The sequence below is a fragment of the Gymnoscopelus braueri genome, assembly GCF_963280865.1.
Source record: "Gymnoscopelus braueri genome assembly, chromosome: 11".
Classification (NCBI taxonomy): domain Eukaryota; kingdom Metazoa; phylum Chordata; class Actinopteri; order Myctophiformes; family Myctophidae; genus Gymnoscopelus; species Gymnoscopelus braueri.
This window is the reverse complement of record NC_137613.1, coordinates 43,606,866-43,627,493: the sequence shown is the minus strand read 5'-3', so window position 1 is coordinate 43,627,493 and position 20,628 is coordinate 43,606,866. Positions and strand designations below refer to the sequence as shown.

At 40.2% G+C, this 20,628-nt stretch overlaps 1 protein-coding gene across 1 annotated transcript in view; it reads left to right on the top strand.

Moving 5' to 3' along the window:
- Positions 1-20,628, top strand: part of csmd3b (CUB and Sushi multiple domains 3b) — a 592,566-nt gene that overhangs the window by 273,488 nt on the left and 298,450 nt on the right. The window contains exon 5 of the mRNA XM_080442703.1: positions 16,218-16,425. Coding sequence (XP_080298829.1) covers positions 16,218-16,425 — 208 coding nt within the window. The remainder of the gene's footprint in view (positions 1-16,217; positions 16,426-20,628) is intronic.

The window sequence follows — 20,628 nt, the reverse complement described above, 5'->3', positions numbered from 1 at the left end:
GAACCCTTGGCAGCCTGTGATATTGATGACAGCACAGCAGGGAAGAGGGGATGAACGGATGGGAGCAAGGGAGGGAAGGAGGATAAGGAGGCTACGAAAGAGTGATCAAAGCACCACTGGCCGGAGGGAGGGACGCGGTGAGAGAGGGAAGGGGGGGTTGCAAAGGAACAAGGGAGGAAGGGTTGAGAGGTGTAGAGGTATCCAGAGGGAGGAATTACAACAAGACATGGCAACATGATCCAGCTGTGGCCTTGCAGAATCTTCTGAATGGGCCGAGTCCTCATGAGTGGGCCAACAAGTCATGTTTGCCTGTGTTTTAAAGCTAAGCTAAAGCATTTAGGCTTTAGCTTAGCTCTCTCTCCAGCACTTTAGTAAACGGTCGGGATACCAATTTTGATTGGCTGAAATTGGCACATGCAAATGTATTTTCTATTTAATTCAGAGCTGGAGAGATTGGGGAGAACCCTGTTACTTAAATACTCTATAGCAATGATTCAGAATTTAGAGCTTTAACTTTTGAACAAATCACTTACCCTACCCGTTAATAGCTATTGACTATTAGTGTTAGCTTTTACATGTTAGCCTATGTGTTTTATATGGTTTGAAACAAATGGTTGTTAAAATATATATTTTTTAAATAGAAAGAAGCTGACAGAAGCGGGCTGGAGGGTGGGCCCGATCGAGCGCACCGGTCCAAGCCGTGAGCTAGTGCCTGCACCAAGCCATGCGGTCAAATCAATCATAATCTATATCGAAATTGTACATAGTACTTGACAATGATGTGTGCATTAGGCCACTTAACCCATTTAGACCTGAGACCGATTCAACAAAATGTCTTCTAAATCCTAACAGTTTTCTGAACAACTGTTGTTGCTATATCAGTGGTGCTCCAACTTTTTCATGTCAAGGACCCCCAAAATTAGGCCGCCGACCCCCCATCTCAAAATATTGTGTAATAAGGACCCCCAGAAGCAAAGATTTGAGTTAAAAATGTCCCTTTAAAAATATTGATGTTTTCAAATATTTACACTTAATGTTCAAGATTTTTTACAAAAATAGCAGATCTACAAGTTCATAGCGCGGCACTCAGTGCCGCGCTATGAACTTGTAGATCTGCTATTTTTGAATAGCCAAAGTATAAAATATGGATAAATTGGTTACACAGATGCGTTCCCGGTTTGAATGGGTTAACGTTAGAGAGCTAGTTTAGCTACATGTTTGATATGAGGATCCTTCAAATATAAGAATGGCTGCTTACCGTCATCACTTTCGCCCAGCTGGAGAAATTCCTGCCCTGGCGCCCATTCAGAGGATTCTGCCGGGGCTGCAGCTGCATCGCACTCCGACATGGAGACGATGATAATAATAACAACCTATTATTATCATGTGGCCTAAGGGAGGAGAGGAGAGGCAGAAGGAGAGAGATAAGGCAACAAAAAAGCACTACTAGTCTGACTGATCTGACAAGAGCTGAAGGCAACATGGCTAACACACCTTCTCTGTTGCGCTCTCGCTCTCTCGCTCGCTCCCTCTCTCTCTCTGTCTCTCTGTCTCTCACATGTGTTTTATACATAAACACACGCATACACACTCATACGCAGTGGTGTGAAGTAACTAAGTACATTAACTCAAGTAAAATGTTGAGGTACTTGTACTTTACTGGAGTATTTACTTTTGGTACTTTGAGTACATTTTGATACCAATACTTTTGTACTTTTACTCAAGTACGTTTTGATTTCCGGACTTTTACTATTACTAGCACTTCTACATCGCAGTATTGATACTTTTACTTAAGTAAAACATTTGAGTACTTATTCCACCACTGCTCATACACACAGCAGCACTGGCATTCACACGTAAACGCAAACACACACAAAAGCAACGCACTCGTGTACTTTAGGCACTACATACATACACACCTGCTTGCCCTCCCGTGGGTCTAAGTGCAAATCTTTGAATTTATATATTCTTTTAAAGCAAACATTAACTCAAATCTTTGCTTCTGGGGGTCCCTGGAACAAAATATTTTGAGATGGGGGTCCGCGGCCAAATTCATATGATTTTGCGGGGTCCTTGACATGAAAAAAGTTTGAAAACCACTGATATAGAAACATACGTTTTTTTCAGAAAACCGATTTAGAAGACATTTTGCAGAATCGGAACCTCAGGTCTTAATGGGTTAAATGTGAAGTTAGAGAATGGAACGGGGGCGGAGCCATCTGTCAACACCTTCAGCTTGTGTTTGTTTAGTTGATCTGTTTTCTAAATGGACTCCTAGACAGCAGCTGCACTGACCCGTCCCTCCGTCTGTAAATGGAGGAACGATGGAGTGGATGGATGGATTAATCCATGGATGCATACAAAATAATATATTGATTGAGAGGGGGAAAACATGGATGGATGTTGAGATGTTCATCTACAGTAAACAATAGCTCATGTCACTGTGCTGCCAGCGCGTCGGTTATAAGTCCACCCCACGCATGTAGGCTCGTCTGTTTTTTTCACACGTAATCTTCACCAGTTAAAACAACAGAACAGCAGTGGAGTGATTCCTTCGTAATACAACCTAGATAGAAATACGCCTATTCCACTTGTCTGTCACTGCCGTGCCACTAGACTGCAGGGTGTGTGTGTGTGTGTGTGTGTGTGTGTGTGTGTGTGTGTGTGTGTGTGTGTGTGTGTGTGTGTGTGTGTGTGTGTGTGTGTGTGTGTGTGTGTGTGTGTGTGTGTGTGTGTGTGTGTGTGTGTGTGTTCATATGACAATGTCTTTGAGATCTCCTGTGGTTATGATGAGCCTGTGGCAGCTGTTAACATGAGTCATGACCTCCATCATGTGTATAAATATATATATTATACACATACTGTAGGCCTAATCAAGGCTTTAACCAGTTAAATCCTATGACCGGAGTCTCCCAGGGGTCTACTTGGTCCCCTCCTTTTCCCGTCCAGAATCCAGAGGGACGCTAGTGTTCATGGCTAATGGATAATGAATATGGTTTACAATTAATGTTGAGATAGTGCAAGTAATTCCCATTGGAGGTTAATGGTAATGAATTTTCCTTTGAGGAGTGGAAAAGGCTTATTTAACCATTATGGTTAGCTTTTGGAGCTATCCACTGGTAACCCAGTATGTTCATAATGCTACTGTATGAAGTGTTGTAAGCTTGTACAGCTGTTGTTTTTGTTTTGGTTTCAAGTGACATCATCACTTAGGTGTCACTTGAAATAGATACATTAGGCTTGTGAAACACGTTTAGGGCTTTCCATCTCATTCAACTTTTGCTTACATAATCAGCATATTTTGTTGCTGTTATTTTAGTCATTTCATCAGTGATATCTTGTCATTGGCATTTTGTTGGGTGTAACTTGGCCTGAGGGACATTGAAAACGTGTCGTCCAGTTTTCAGACCATTGATGTGAGGGGAGACGATGCATATCGTGTACATGCAGACTCGCCAGTTTTCTCAGCTGTTCTCATCAGTATGTGATGACAATGTTGTGCGTGAGTTAGGGATGCAAATTATGGATGAATGAATGAATTGATAGTTGATAACCTTATCGATCAATTTATAGAATAATGGATAAGCGGCTTTTTTTTAGGACCAAAAGGAAAATTCTTGTCCGAAACCGGAAATGAGTGCAGAAACATAATTGCCTCGATGTATATAACATTAACGAGCATCAACGAGCATCAGCTGGACACACACACACCTGCCCTCTGCAGTGCTCTATGGAGTCTGTCTCATTTCTCTCCAAAAGCCCTTGAATATGATGGAATATGATTAAGGATTGCTGTGCTTATGGTAAGCTCACATTTGATATCACACACACATAATGCATGTAACTTTCACTAGCCAAAAAATATATAATTGAAAATCGATAAATTGAATCCATTAAATTCTTAATGGCAATTATAGATGAATTGTTAACAACCCTAGCATGGGTATGAAAAGGCATGGGGTAATGAGCGGAAGGGATATCATAAAGGATTCTAATTACATTATCAAAATGCAACCAGAGTACAATAGTTATGTGAAGACATATCTTTGGACACTGACATAGGACAAACATAAAGTTTCAATATTATAGCTTAAAACATTATGTGAGTGCAACCGTCCCAGCTCCAATGTCAGTAAGATACCAAACGTAATTCTGAACTGATTTCTGTCATTCATATTTCTCTGTAATCTGCAAAATATGACTGTTAATGCCTTGTGTCAGTCACCAATCAATCAAAGTTTGCGATTTTGAAATGTAAGTGATGGGTTTTCGCCGCCCCTCAGTTGCTTTGTGTCCTTCGCAAGGAAGTAAATGCTGTGATGTCATTGACAAACACAACTTCACAGACAATTGTACCTGAAACAGAAAACTAAAGGTAGGATGAAGGATGTACACAGCTATGGTGGCAGACCATCGTAGAGTAAAAGAAAAAAAACAATTTTTTTCATTGTTTTCCCCCACTTAACCCATTAAGACCGGGAAAGCATTTTCTTTGGCTTTATCCATCTTATACTTTGGCTATTTAAAAAAAGCAGATATACAAGCTCATAGTGCGGCACCGAGTGCGCTTGTAGATCTGCTATTTTAGAAAAATCATGAAAATTTGTGCAAATCTTTGAATATATATATTTTTCAAAGTGAACATTTGTAACTCAAATCTTTGCTTCTGGGGATTCTACAAAATGTCTTCTAAATCATAACCGTTTGAAAAAACGTATGTTGCTATAATCAGTGGTTCTCAAACTGCTTCATGTCAAGGAACCCCGAAATTATATGTATTTGGCCGCGGACCCCCATCTCAAAATATGTTGTTCCAGGGACCCCCCAGAAGCAAAGATTGGAGTAAAAAATGTTTGCCAAAAAATATATATATTCAATGATTTGCAAAGATATATATATATATATAAATACCTCCAAAAGGTTAGCGACACCCACAGTCACAATACCAGAGGGAGCGTTAACAACAATTTGGTACCACCCACCCATAAATCAAACATGGGCAAATTCTCCTTCTACAGCACTGCCACCCAGGATTGGAATAGTCTAACTCCATCCCTCAAAAAATGCAGTTCGCTGGGCTCATTTAAAAGAGCCTTAAAAAATCACCTTTCAGGAGGCCAAAGGTGGAGGTAGTACCATTTTCCCGTTAGACAGCAGACCCCCCCCCCCCCCCCTGTTCTTGTACATATTTGTTTCCCCTCTTTTTTATTTTTTTGTTGTACATAGTGTTATATATTGTTTTTGGCTGTTTATTTTGTAATGATATTTGAACTGTGGTGCCACTATATATGCCTATGAATTAAATACCAAGGCCCTCATTGGAAACAAGTCCGCAAGGACTTTTATGAACGGACCTGTTAGACAAAGTATTTTAAATGTAACTGTGCTGTTTTACATTTTTTGCCTAATAAAATATTCAATCAATCAATCAAATATATATATATATATATATTCAAAGATTTTCAATTTCAACTATGAGCTTGTAGATCTGCTATTTTTGAAAATGTCTAAGTACAAAATAATGGTTAACGTGGTTACACGACGCGTTCCCGGTCTTAATGGGTTAATCGGCCAATCTTGCACTGCTGCTTATGCAGCGCACGCGCCAACGCTAACAGACAATGCTGTTATTTCAGAGCTGTTTATTTTTCGCATGCAGACATAAAATGTAATAAATACCCAAAACATAATTTAAGAAAAGAACATAGTATATCCTTATAGCCTGCAGTTCTCTGAATAAATTTGCTTTACCAAGAGGGACGTCAATTCAGCTGCTAATGGATGCAAATTGTGATAGTCGCGGTTACAAAGAGATAAGGCAATGAACTTCAGCACCCAGGGGCCCCTCGGTTTCTTGTCTTGCGCTCGAGTCCATGTTCAAACGCCCACATGAAAGGGCTGAAGTTCAATGGACACGTACCTTTTCAAATTCAGGGGGTTTCCCTCACGGGGACGCAGCACACGTCTTTGCTGAGTGAAAAGGACAGAGGTGGAAGAAGCACTTCAGATATTTTACTTAAAGGAGAATTTTGGACTAAAGTTTTCTTACCTTTTCTATGACGTTATGATATCTTAGGATGAATGGTACAGTAGAAATTTTTCATAACTCCACCCCTGAGCCGCCACAGCTTAAAAGGTGCGCGGATAGGCCTTAGGTTAGATCACATATTTTAATAGCTTTTTTTTTTTTTTTTTTTTTTGAGATCTGACGTTCATAGTGACAGAACACTGTCCCAAAAAAAAAAAAAAAAAAAAAAAAAAAAAACAGAAGTCTCGCTAGACTAGCGAGACTTCTGTTTTTTTTTTTTGGTTGCATAGTGTTCTGTCACTATGAACGTCAGATCTCACAAAAAAAAAAAAAAAAAAAAGCTATTAAAATATGTGATCTAACCTAAGGCCTATCCGCGCACCTTTTAAGCTGTGGCGGCTCAGGGGTGGAGTTATGAAAATTTTCTACTGTACCATTCATCCTAAGATATCATAATGTCATAGAAAAGGTAAGAAAACTTTAGTCCAAAATTCCCCTTTAAGTGAAAGTAGCAATACCAGAATATAACAAATACTCTGTTACGAGTAAAAGGACTGCGTTCAAAATGTTACTTGAGTAAAAGTACAAAAGTATTGGCATCAAAATAATACTTAAAGTACCAAAAGTAAAAGTACTAAAGGTTTGAAAATAGCAGATCTACAAGCTCACAACGTGTCACATCGCGACGCGTTGTGAGCTTGTAGATCTGCTATTTTCAAATAGCCTATGTATAAAATAGGGCTTAAGTGTTTAATGTATGTTTTATAATATAATAATTAATATCTGCGAAGTAACTAGTAACTAAAGTTTTCAAATAATTGTAGTGGAGTAAAAGTACAATATTTGCCTCTGAGATGTAGCGGAGTATAAGTAAAAGTACAGAAAACTGGAAATGCTCCAGTAAAGTAACCTCAAAATTGTACTTAATTAAGTACAGTACTTGAGTAAATGTACTTAGTTACTTTCCACCCCTGGAAAAGGATCTCAGCCATAATGTCCTCCTGTATCTGCATTACACCAGATATCCCATTTTGATGGACAGTTTAATTTCCTTTGAATTGTTCATTCATTAGAGTTGTTTGTAACTTTTCAGCTTTCATTTGTGATTCGACATTGAACGTTGACCACAATTGACCTGTGATGGTGGCTGAGATGCAATTTGCCGTTGAATAACAACCTTTTTGCGGTGTTTGATTTTTTTTTTGGCACCATTCCTGTTCTGGGGAATTACTGTATATTGGTGATGCTCGAAGATCATTGATTCTGAATGTTCTTTGATCATTTCATCATATTCTTAATAGTGTCTCTGTCGGGCGGAAACCTCATACGTCCAAAACTGTTCAAATTCAAAAACAGCTAAAGTAGCAGATCTACAAGCTCAAAACGCGTCGCTTCGGGACGCGTTTCGAGCTTGTGGATCTGCTATTTTTGATGCTTTTGTGTGACGCTGTAGGACGATCAAGCGGGGCATTAATGTACGAAAAAAAAAACACACAAAAAGTTAGAATATGGAGATAGGAGGTTTCTGCCCCGACAGCAACGACACGCTTCAAATTGATCGAGAACCTTTAGCTCGGCGGTAGAGGCTGCAATGTCGGTGCTTATTTGAACATTTTCTTTCCTTGTTTTTAATTCAACCTCCTGGGCTTGCAGCCCCGCTTTCCGTGCAGCTTTTCAGACGTGCGGCCGTGATCGAGGAAGAGATAGACTTTGATAGACTACTTTTACTACAACAGAAACGCTCATCTGGCATAACAACTGATTGATCCTTGTCAGCTCGAGCAAATGTCTTCTCTCCTCTGCACCGCTGCACCCGTGGCAGTCTGGCAAAGCTTTGCTCAAGTTGTCTGACATTGTCACATTTTATTCGAACAACGACGATTGTCTTGTTTATGCATATAAATAATTTCAATAGTAAATTCTAAGTGCTTCTTAGTCCAGCAATAGTTGTGCTCCGCAGCATCCATGGTCCTTCAAAAGAGTCCATCCATATAACATTAAACATTCACATCCATTTCCTTGTTCACGGTCCAATATGAAACACAGCTCTGAAGGTGCGCTTTACCAAATGCTTGTATTTCTTCATGCTTTAAACTTGCGGGAGTTTGTCCGAATTGCAAGCGGCTGTTCAGTTTCTCGACGTGATATAATGGGCTTTTATTACTTGTATCCACTGCCCTAGAAGGAGTTAAATGCAGTCAATGCACTGTTGCACAACAAACACACCTGTTTCCCTTGCTTGCTTGTTACCTTATAGTCCAGCTAAACTAGTATGTCACAATTGTAACAAAATTAGTTTCACCATACATCATTTTTATGAGGTGTCCAGAACAACATACAGTACTAAAAGTCTTAAGAAATCCTAGTTGCGGAACTAAGTTTAATTGGCATCAATCCAAAATGTCCACCAATTATTGTCAAAAAGCCATATGCACATGCCAAAAAAAAACATGGACTCCCTTGCACTTCAGTCAGGGTACTTTATCTGAATTCCTCACCTCAAAATGTATTTGGAAGTCAATTAAAATCTCAGACGTATGAAAATTGGACTCTTGGATTGATGCCAATGAAACATAGTTCCACAACTAGGATTTCTTAGGACCTTTAGTATGGTGTTTTGGTGACTACATAAAAATGATCTGTGAAGAAAAACAATTCTGTTAGAATTACTTTGACTTTTAGGTGCAAGATATAGTCAGGGCTGTTAGCAAAAAAATGTGGACACGGCTGACAAAAGCGCCAATTTTTTTTGCTCTCCATCACCATAAGTTTCATTTTGGACGGGGAGCCACGTCATCAAGATGGCAGAAGGCGGGCCATCTTGGATTTCAAAGATGGCCACCATGTAATAGCTATAAGTGCCAATATCTCGGCTTCCAAGCCACTTAGAAGGTTAATCTTGGTGTCAAGGAATGCATTTAAGCTATTGAGAATACCACTTGATTTTAGTTTGTACCAAGATCAAATAAATATGTTCATTCTAGCAATGCATATTTACATCATTTTCATCTTTGTTAGTGGTAGGACACCTTTAAAACTGGATACCCTTGTATTTCTGTGTGCAGCATGTGGTACGTGCATAAATGAAGCATTATGGTAACCTCCCACCGGATCGTTGCCCCTCTCTCTCTGTAAGCATGCAGTAACAGCCTGATTTGGTTATATTAGCCTCCAGCGTGGATTGGAATGCTCTGTGAGATCATTATTGATCATCATCATACATGTTTCACAACGCAGGTGTGTCTTCAGATTTTACATCTGTGGAGACGCTGGTGTCTCTTAAGACTATCTAAGACACTGAAACTCTTGTCACATAGTTTACAGTGGAAAGGTTTTTCTCCAGTGTGAATACGCTGGTGTTTCCTCAGATTACTTAAGTCATTGAAACTCTTGTCACATAGTTTACAGTGGAAAGGTTTTTCTCCGGTGTGGACATGCTGGTGTGTCCTCAGGTGACTTATCTGATTGAAACTCTTGTCACACTGTTTACAGTGGAAAGGTTTTTCTCCAGTGTGAATACGCTGGTGATTCTTAAGACTATCTAAGACACTGAAACTCTTGTCACATAGTTTACAGTGGAAAGGTTTCTCTCCAGTGTGGATACGCTGGTGTTTCTTAAGACTATTTAAGACACTGAAACTCTTGTCACATAGTTTACAGTGGAAAGGTTTTTCTCCAGTGTGAATACGCTGGTGTTTCCTCAGATTGCTTAAGTCATTGAAACTCTTGTCACATAGTTTACAGTGGAAAGGTTTTTCTCCGGTGTGGACACGCTGGTGATTCTTAAGACTATCTAAGACACTGAAACTCTTGTCACATAGTTTACAGTGGAAAGGTTTTTCTCCGGTGTGGACACGCTGGTGTGTCTTCAGGTGACTTATCTGATTGAAACTCTTGTCACACTGTTTACAGTGGAAAGGTTTTTCTCCAGTGTGAATACGCTGGTGATTCTTAAGACTATCTAAGACACTGAAACTCTTGTCACATAGTTTACAGTGGAAAGGTTTCTCTCCAGTGTGAATACACTGGTGTGTCTTCAGATTACCTAAGTAATTGAAACTCTTGTCACACTGTTTACAGTGGAAAGGTTTCTCTCCAGTGTGGACATGCTGGTGTCTGTTCAGACTACCTGACTCACTGAAACCTTTGTGACACTGTTTACAGATGTGAGTTTTCTTTCCTTTGTAAATCGTCTGATTTTTCTTTACATCTCCTGGTTGAGTTAAAACCTCGGTAAACCGTTGATGGCTTTGAGATTTTGGTGGGTCTGTGTCTCCGTGTTTCCGGCTGGTTACAGAGCTGACTATTTGCTGACGGGCCTCTGAGCAGATATGTCCATGCCTCAGCGTTTGGTGGTTGAGGTCGTCGTGGCTCGGATGAGACGTGAAGGTAGACTCAGAACAGGAGAGCTTAGTCTGGGAGGATTGGGACCACACTCCTCCCAGGAGTGGCGGTTCATGGTCAGCGCTGCTGCTGTACATGGACTGTGATGGGAACAGAGTTGTGTTGAGGCTGGAAAATGTGCCCTCTCTATCTCCCTGTATTCTTTGTCTACCAAAGTTCTGTATACCTTTCTCTCACAACACGTGTGGACACAGCATCGCCTGGTCTAGAAGTGGAAGTCTAAAGTAACTTCACACCTCATATATCTGAGCAGAGCTTTGGTCTGACCTCACTCACAACATAATCAGTTGCCATGCATGCCTAGCAACACCGATGTGTGCAGGATGCCGCCCCCTCCATAATTGGGCAAGAGTGATGTCATCAATATGACATCATCACCATGACGGCAGAGATCCACATCGAAGCCACGCCATGTGTTTCTCATTTTGTGTGTTTATCATTTACTAATTAGGCAAGTAAATGACAGTTTAAGTTAAGTTTGCGGTACAACACGATGTGGTTTAAAACGTCTCACGAAGCTCAGCAACGGGTGATTATGACGCACCGAATGCCAGAATGAACCAAATGTCCAAATCATGGCAGAAATAGTCACTTGTTGATATTCCCAATAGCTTTATTGAATTCCTTGACCCCAAAAACATATATTTTGACACCAAGATTGACCTTCTAAGTGGCTTGGAAACCGAGATATTGGCACTTATAGATATTACATGGTGGCCATCTTTGAAATCCAAGATGGCCGCCTTCTGCCATCTTGATGACGTGGCTCCCCGTCCAAAATGAAACTTATGGTGATGGAGAGCATATAGAAAAAATGTGGCGCTTTTGTCAGCCGTGTCCACATTTTCCTAAAATCTGGTCCTAAGCAACCTGACTAATAAGCTAGTTTGCCTGGACTATTATCAACATAGCTGTAGACTCGAAGGCTCCGGAAAATTGGTAAATAACAAAAAGCAAACAAAAGGTGTCCGGATGGCTGTGTACATGTGTAAGTGTACAATACAAAATATTTGAAACCCAATGGAAAAAAAAAAAGCAATTATAATTATTTTTAAATCTCAAACAAACACAAAACAAACAACAGGATTCAGTGTGTTGTCATATGCAATGTGTGGTCTTGCTTCCACAGCTTATGTGGAGTGAAGCTAATGGTCAACTCAAGGGCCAATCAAATAGTAACTCAAAAGGCAGTAAGGTTTCTTCATGAATCATACACTTATTTCTTGTCCATGAGCCATTATGATTTTTTTCCAATAGGAACAGAATTATGGGGCCACTCAGATAACTCTAAAGGTTGATAATAATGATAATAATAATAATAGACTTTTTTTGTATAGCACCTTTCATGACATGAAATGCAGCTCAAAGTGCTTTACAGTGCAAGAATAAAGCAAGTGCTTTACAGAGGAATAGAGCAATACAGTCAGGTATTGTGCATAATTACAGAGGAATAGAGCAATACAGTCAGGTATTGTGCATAACATTTGTCCCAAAGGTCGCTTTATAGATTTGGTTTGGGATCGCGTAGGAGTCGGTTTAAAAGTCAAGATGGTCCAGTTTTGGAACTGCATGATAAATACATGCCAGAGAATATACGATAATGAAAAAAAGAGCATCATTACTGAAATAATGCAGGCTAACCTGCAATATATATTTATGAACAGTCATAAGATGCAATGTCAGAATGGTTAACCCATTCAATCCGGGAACCCCTCTGTATCATTTTAGATGTCTTTGGGCTATTCAAAAATAGCAGATATACAAGCTCATAGATCTGCTATTTTTCCAAAAATATATCGTGAAACTGTGTGAAAATCTTTATATATACATTTTTTTAACTCACATATTTGCTTTTGGGGGTCCTTGGAACAAAATATGTTTTAAATGGGGGTCCACGACCAAATACATATCATTTTGGGGGTCCTTGACATGGAAAAGTTTGAGAACCACTGATATATAGCAACATAAGTAAAAAATAAAAAAATTCAATAAAATAAAAACAAAATTAATGAATTAATGCGGATTGCAGAATCTCCAGAAGCAAATATTTGAGTTACAAATGTTCGCTTTAAAAAATAATATAGGTACATACATTTGTCAAACAAAATATCAGATATACAAGCTCATAGCGCTGCACTCAGTGCCTAGCTATGAGCTTGTATCTGTAAATCTTTTTGAATGAAAATGACACAGATGCGTTCCCGGTCTTAATGGGTTAAAGAGATGTTGATTGATGGCGTTATAAAGCAGTGGCTGTCTGGGGTGTCTGTCCAAAGCCAACGTTTAGAACCTATGCAGATAAAGAAGGAATTTGCTGCAGAGCCTTATGTAACATCATATCTAAGCAGAGAGAGGCTAGGTCACTTTGTACCCAGATGAGGTGTGGGATCCTACCCTTGGCTGTACAAGTGGCTAGACATACTGCAGCTGACTGTTCTGTAGTCTATGTCAGTGGTTCTGTTCTCAAACTATTTCATATCAAGGGCCCCCAACATTATATGTATTTGGCTGTGGACCCCCGTCTCATATTTTGTGACGGTGACCCCCCCCCCCCCCCCCCCCAGAAGCAAAGATTTGAGTTAAACATGCTCGCTTTAAAAATATATACATATTCAAAGATTTGCGAAAAATGTCATGATTTTTCAAAAATAGCAGATCTACAAGCTCGTAGCGCGGCACTCGGTGCCGCGCTACGAGCTTGTAGATCTGCTATTTTTGAATAGCCAAAGTATAACATATTGTATATATGGTATATCCTTTTGTATGGTATAAGATAATTGTTACGCTAATTTAGTGACTAATTGTTACTAGTTTAGACTGGGGACCCCCTGGTACCCCGCCAAGGACCCCTGGGGGTCCCCGGATCCCACTTTGAGAACCAATGCCTGTATGTGACCTTGGTGACATTGAAATGGTGTTTTTTTGTTCCTGTACATTTATGACTTGGGGGAGCTTCCCCGTATGGTGTTGTTGTGCAAGACAGGGCACCTGAGTTGAAATGTTCTGCTTATGGATCGGCTATTTTGGGTCAAGTTATTCAGTGTAAAGTGAAAACAGCAGGGTGCCTAGCATAGAGCCCTGCAGGGATTCCGGTCAACTTAGTGGTCTGCTTGTAATGAATGACAGTATACGAATTGTCTGTGCAGTCTGGCTAACGGAATGGCATGTCTCTGTCTGTCTGTCTGTCTGTCTGTCTGTCTGTCTGTCTGTCTGTCTGTCTGTCTGTCTGTCTGTCTGTCTGTCTGTCTGTCTGTCTGTCTGTCTGTCTGTCTGTCTGTCTGTCTGTATGTCTGTCTGTCTAACCAGCTGAATGGTGTGTCTATCTGACTGTTGAGCTGAATCATTGAATGTTGATTGCATTTAAAAAAAGGTGAGTGAGTGTTATTGAGTGTGATTCAGGACAACACAATGGGTGATATTTTTCTCACACACACACATGTATACACACACACACACACACACACACACACACACACACACACACACGCTAAGGGCATGTGCTATAATGTTGAAACAACTTGATCAGCTTTCTTTTCTTTTTATTCTTTTTAAGAGAGTTGCTAGTGTTGCCTGAAATTACTTTCACTAATATGTTTTGAGTCAGTATTTATTTTATTTTATTTGTAACACTGATACTGCCTGTTCATGTCTGTTTCTATTTAATTTGTGTTGTATTTGTCTCATTTCTGTTCCTTTATGTCAATTTATGTTGGTTAACATCTGTTTCTATGTACTACCTGCTATCAGATATTTTACATTTTGGTCTTTTGTTCTTATCTCTCTCCATGTGTGCGTTTGTGTTTTATGCGCGTGCGTGCGTGCGTGCGTGCGTGCGTGCGTGCGTGCGTGTGTGCGTGTGTGTGTGACTGTGTGTGCGTGCGCGCACACAGGTGTGCCTTTCATGCTAACTGATAGTAGTTTCTGTTCTGTTCTGTTTATAACTGTCTCTACTTGTTCCAGTCTGCTCTTCTCAATGTCTAATTACTGCCCCCCGTTTGTCTCAGTTGGTTTCTATTCATTTCTGTTGGTTCCTGTCTGTTCCTCTGTGTGACTCGAGGACCACAGTTATTCTCTCTGCCTCCCACCATATGGGCGGAGTCTGGCTTGGTCCCTCCCCCCTCTCTCTCTCTCTCTCTCTGTCATCTGTACATGCATCTCCACCGCAACGCCGCGTGGTCGTGCATGTATACACCTGACAGCGTTTGTCAAGTCTCTCAAAATGGACGTTGTCATTTTCTGCTCAACTGTGAGTGTAGTTTGGGACAACAGACATCCAATGCTGCTTTTCAAGACGTACCAAAGTCTTGTACAGGCCATATGATTTGCATGATTCACAAAATGTGTGTTGTCCCAAATTAGATTTGCCGATGACGTGCGGAAGATGCTCCTTTTTAAGAGCACAGTATGCCCTCTTTATGTGTGACTATAAATTATACAGGTATAATTTATACCATGGTTACCGTTGGACTTCTACACTCACAGAAAAAAAAGTTTTTTTTAACAGTGTATCTTTTTGTCACCGGGGGCATGGGATATCATGGCTTAGGCTCACTTCACTTTTAATGAAATCCTTCATTTCAAATGTAACTACAAGGCTTTCATTGCCTGTTACATATTAATGGGTTAGTCACCTTTCTTTAAATCTTTTAACCACTATTTTATACTTTGTCACGTGGCGGAAATAGCCAACCTTGTGAGCTTACAGATTGGCTATTGTTGCTATTTTTGAAAAAAAATGAACATTTCAGAAAATGTTCGCCTACTTGTTGAAAGTCAGTAAGAACATGAAATTAAAAGTGATCTGAAAGAGAAGAGAAAAAAAATATTTGAACAAGGTCCTGCCTACAGTGGTAGATTAAAGCCAGTCCTCCGGGTTGACAGAATAAGGTTCAGTGTGATATGTTTTTCTCTGTGGGTGTGTCTCTATAAATTATATGTGTATAATTTATGCCGTGTGCACAGCGCAATCCATGTGTCTTTATCTGTTATAGAGCAATCAAGATTCACTCTCAATTCAGCTATCTGTATCATTATCAATCAGATGTGAGTAAACAATTGATCGATAGAGTCACATCTGGTCCTAAGGTTCTCCAAATTCACAAAATATTCATTGATTTCTATTGACAATGAAACCTGACAATTGGGATGCAGCATAATCTAAACTTCCTTGGAGGGGATTGGAGGAGATGAGACCGGAGCTCTGTGATTGGAGGAAAGGAGAGCGGAACTTTGGTGATTGGTGGAGAGGAGAGCAGCTTCTGGGTCTGACAGGAAATACAGCCTGACCCCTTAACCCCACCCTTGATTCTGATTGGCTAACAGGGCGCACTTGATCCTGACACTATCGGCCGGGTTGCCAGAAAGCAATCCAATAGTCCAAGACATAAATATGAAATTTGTTTGTAAGCAATTATGACTTAGTTACAATGATTTGAAATTATACTTATAAAGCCCCCAAAATAAAGCCAACAAATAAACAAATTAAACCGTCAAAACAAATTTGACAAACCTCCGAGAGAGGTGGGGAGTTGGGCTGGCTGACTTCCTAGCTATTTGATTGGTTGAGAAATAATGATGAGGCAATTAAGCTTGTGTTCTTAATTGAAAATTGGACACCCAGTTAAGTTGACTGAAGCATTTGTTAAATGACCAGGCTGATTAAGTCAGAAATCAAAAGAAATACATCCAAAAACCAATTCAATTAAAAAAAAAAGGTCCCGCCCCTCGGTCCCTCCTCCTCTCCCTAACCCAGGTTTTCTATTTGTCATTCTGATTTGATTGACAGCTGAGGACACATGTGGGGGCACTGTGAGGGGCGGCAGTGGGGTGGTGACCAGTCCCGGTTACCCCGGCAACTATGGTAACCAGGCCGACTGTACATGGATCCTATTGGCTGAACCCGGAGACACCATCTCTGTCGTCTTTACAGACTTCCAGACGGAGGAGAAGTACGACTACCTGGAGGTGGAGGGGTCCGAACCGCCGACCATCTGGTAAGTTCTATACAACCGTTTAAGCATTTCCTGCTTTCCTGCTTTGTGCTTATTGTGGACCTGGTTGTTCCATTGTTGAGGAGATTTAGGACTGAATGGATTTGAACCACCATCAATCTAGTGATTGAACTTAAACCCTTTGTGTTACTATACTCAAGAGCAGTGGTGGAAAGTAACTAAGTACATTTACTTAAGTACTGTACTTGAGTACAATTTTGAGGTATTTGTACTTTACTTGAGTATTTCCAATTTCCAATACTTTTGCTTCTACTCCACTACATCTTCGATTCAAATATTGCACTTTTACTCCACTACATTAATTTGAAAACTTTAGTTACTAGAACTACTTTGTAGATTTGGATTATTATTACAAAACATACATTAACCACTTCAGCCCTATATAGATTTCAGCCATTTGAAAATAGCCGATCTACAAGCTCACAATGCGTCGCGATGCGACGCATTGTGATCTTGTAGATCAATCGCGACGCATTGTGATCTTGTAGATCTGCTTTTTTATTTTCAAAATATTTTTATACATTTGAAAAAATTACACGGGACATTCTGCATAATGAGTACTTTTACTTTTGGTACTTTAAGTAAATGTTTATGCCATACTTAAGTACTTTTACTAAAGTACATTTTGCATTCCAGACTTTTACTTGGAACAGAGTATTTCTTTTTTGCAGTATTGATACTTTAACATATAAAAAATGTCTGTACTTGTTCCACCACTGCTCAAGAGTTAGTTTCGTGGACATTGTGTTATCTCTCCAGATATGCTCTGGAAATTGAACCACCATCTGGAGAGTTTCAGATTTTAATATAAGGAACAAGAGGTTGTACGGTTCACTGTTAGATTCTCAGGTAAATGATGATTACCTTGCGATGGAGGGTTGTGAACTAAAAACAGCCACCTGGGGGAAAGTAAAAAAAATGACAAAGAAACACATTTCTGTTAACATCAGGGACCTGAGCTGTCAGCCATTTGTTGAAAGGGATCCCAGGGTGAAGGTGAAAAAGTGAGTCCCTCTGAACCTGGCAAGCTCCCAAGGTCCCAACGTCCTTGAATCATGTAGCCAGCTGAGAGCCAATAGTTTTAATTTAGCTAGGGCAGTAAAACAAAAAGTTTGAACGAGCAATAAAAATAAGTAAGAACAAAGTAAGTACAAGTAATAAAACGAAAAACATTGTTAGAGAACCAAAGTGTTTATTTTATTTTTTATTTTATTTTCTGGCTTTTTTATTACCTGTTCTCCCAGTATGGCTACATTTTTTATGGGCTTGCATCCCAGAGAGGGGACATTTAAGAGGAAAAAACACAACCTTACGAACACATGCTGACCATTGAATTTTAGTCATGACACTTTGTTCTTGAGCAATGGTGCATTGTTTAGTACCTCTAGACTACTCTCAGTATGTGTGTGTGCGTGTGCGTGTGCGTGTGTGTGTGTGCGCGCGCGTGGGTGTGTGTGTGTGTGTGTGTGTGTGTGTGTGTGTGCGTGCGTGCGCGCGCGGTATGGTCACGGTGTGGTGCGGTGTGTGTGTGTGTGTGTGATGTAGGCCTATCTACCTCACACGAGGTCTTCCTACACGCGACCTCATATATCACACAGGAATGAAGTGTTGTTAGTTTGCTCTCCTCTTAGCTGCTATCTATGGCTTCCTATTATTTCCTCGTGTGCTTCCAAACGCTTTGGTCATAACAGTATTTAATAGCTCTGGCTAGTTATTGACTGATGGTAGATTAGACTATTGATTTACCACCGCAATTGCTGTAACCAATTTAAATGTAATCATGGTCAGGGATGTGTGTGTGTGTGTGTGTGTGTGTGTGTGTGTGTGTGTGTGTGTGTGTGTGTGTGTGTGTGTGTGTGTGTGTGTGTGTGTGTGTGTGTGTGTGTGTGTGTGTGTGTGTGTGTGTGTGTGTGGTGTGTAATCAATTTGAACATAATAATGGTCAAGAGAGTTCAGTTGGGGGAGTGTTAGTGTAGGATAGGGTGCACGTGTGTTGTGTGCTTATGGTTGAGTGTTGTCCAGTAAGGCAGCACAGGATAGCTTCAATACAGAATTACTGATTACTTTGGTCACACGTGTTGTTCCTGTGACTTCCACTGGTGGCAGTGTTACCTCTTTGTCGGATACCATACCATCTTAACCACTTGAAACCTAGCGTCCATATTCTGTCTGTGTCATACTAGGCAAACATTTGCTGAAGGTACCATATGCACAAGCTCACAAACGGTTTGCAACATGGCAAGTTGTGAGCTTGCAGATCGGCTATTTTCGGCTAAAATATTTTGTGTATCAGGCAAAAGGGATGGGTCCAAGTTTAGAGCCCTGGGGGACCCCAATCCAAAGTATATGTTTTAAGTGATTAACACTTGAAAAGTTGTGCATGAGACACATTTGAAGCATTTGAAGCTTCAGAATTGCATCAAAAATGACTAAAAGGCATTATAAGCCATCTAAAATAAACCAAAAGCACTTGCAGCTCAGGCTACTTATACATATTGGGAACATTAGAAATGTTGATGAGTAAAAAAATATTTTGGGCCATGTGGAAAGTCCAGAATATAGTACAGAATATGCAGAAGAAATATTTGTATGTATTTGCCTTGCAATTGTTATTCATTCAGTACCCACGTGACTTGATGTAGGCCTAATAAAGTAATCTGTAGATCGGGTAAGAATGCGCTGTTTTTAGACATTTGTATCTGTACCCAGAATTACAGTTACTGTATAACAGGTGAAGGGTAAACCCTACTTGAAACTTTCATTGCAATTGGCATCGGTTAATTTGACCATGCATTTAATGGATAATCGGGCCAAAATGTCAATATCGTGCATCCATAAAAAATACAGCCTATAGCTTTTCGTACAATTTTCATGCCAGAATCAAGATATGATTAAAATGATATTTTATATATTTATATTTTGTTTGCTTTTAATATAAAAATACATAATAATATTGGGTATCTTGGTAATGTCTTAGAGGACAAAGTTGTATAAACTATTCAAACATAATGTTTATTATGCCTATAATGTGCTTATATACATGACCAAATGATCAATACTATCATGATGCCGTATAAAGCCTCATGCACAACTATTCAAGTAAAATGTTGCTCAAAGTTGCACTGCAGTGCAATGGTTGCCATATCAACGCAACCATTACTTGATATTGCGCATATGGATTAAACCAAATGCCCACTCAATTTTACAGCGTTTGCAGCAACATCAATATGTTTTGGATGAAGTGTCATCATAGCTGATGTGCCATTTGTTGCATGCTGCGGGGCAGCAAAGCTCTTTTATTGAAAGGAAGTTTCCGTGGCAGGATGTGAACTTGCACTTGCTATTGCAATCGGCTTTCCCACGCTCTTCAGCCACGTAATTGTCTATGAGAAACAAGACATGACATTTTGAGGTCTTCCTTTAGCAAGAGAAACCAGACCAACCGACCCACACAAAAGGATGACAAATACAAGGCAGACAGTAACGATATAGACAAGTACAATGTACACACACACTAAGTCACACAGAGATGGAGCCTCTGAATGAAGATAGCGTGGTCTGTGCAACGAAAAAAATATGGATAGTCTTATGAGGAACATGAGACTGTGTATTGGTCATCTGTTTCCCCTTAGAGAAAAGAGAGAGAGAGAGAGAGAGGCAGACATTAGACACACTTCTCAATAATCAGATTTTTTTTGATGAACATCGGTTTCTGTGTGTGTGTGTGTGTGTGTGTGTGTGTGTGTGTGTGTGTGTGTGTGTGTGTGTGTGTGTGTGTGTGTGTGTGTGTGTGTGTGTGTGTGTGTGTGTGTGTGTGTGTGTGTGTGTGTGTGTGTGTGTGTGTGTGTGTGTGCGTGCGTGCGTGCGTGGGGAGGGGGCAAATCCCTGTGCAAAATGATATTATTTTGTGTATGCATGTGTGTCCTCTGTCCCTGTGAAAGACCCGCAGCCCGCTGATGAGCAAACATCAGCCACTTTGTCAACAGTGTGGTTTTTCCCATCGTCCTTCTCTGTAAACAACCTTTGTTTACCTGTTTATCTTATCGGGGGGGGGGGGGGGATAATGATTACGGGGCACAAAGAGACACTTTGAAATGACATTAAACCTGTTGGGCAGCTCCGCATACTAAGGGCCAGGGATACACCTGGCAACCCTCTGAGCCGCAGAATAGCAGCTGCCCGCCA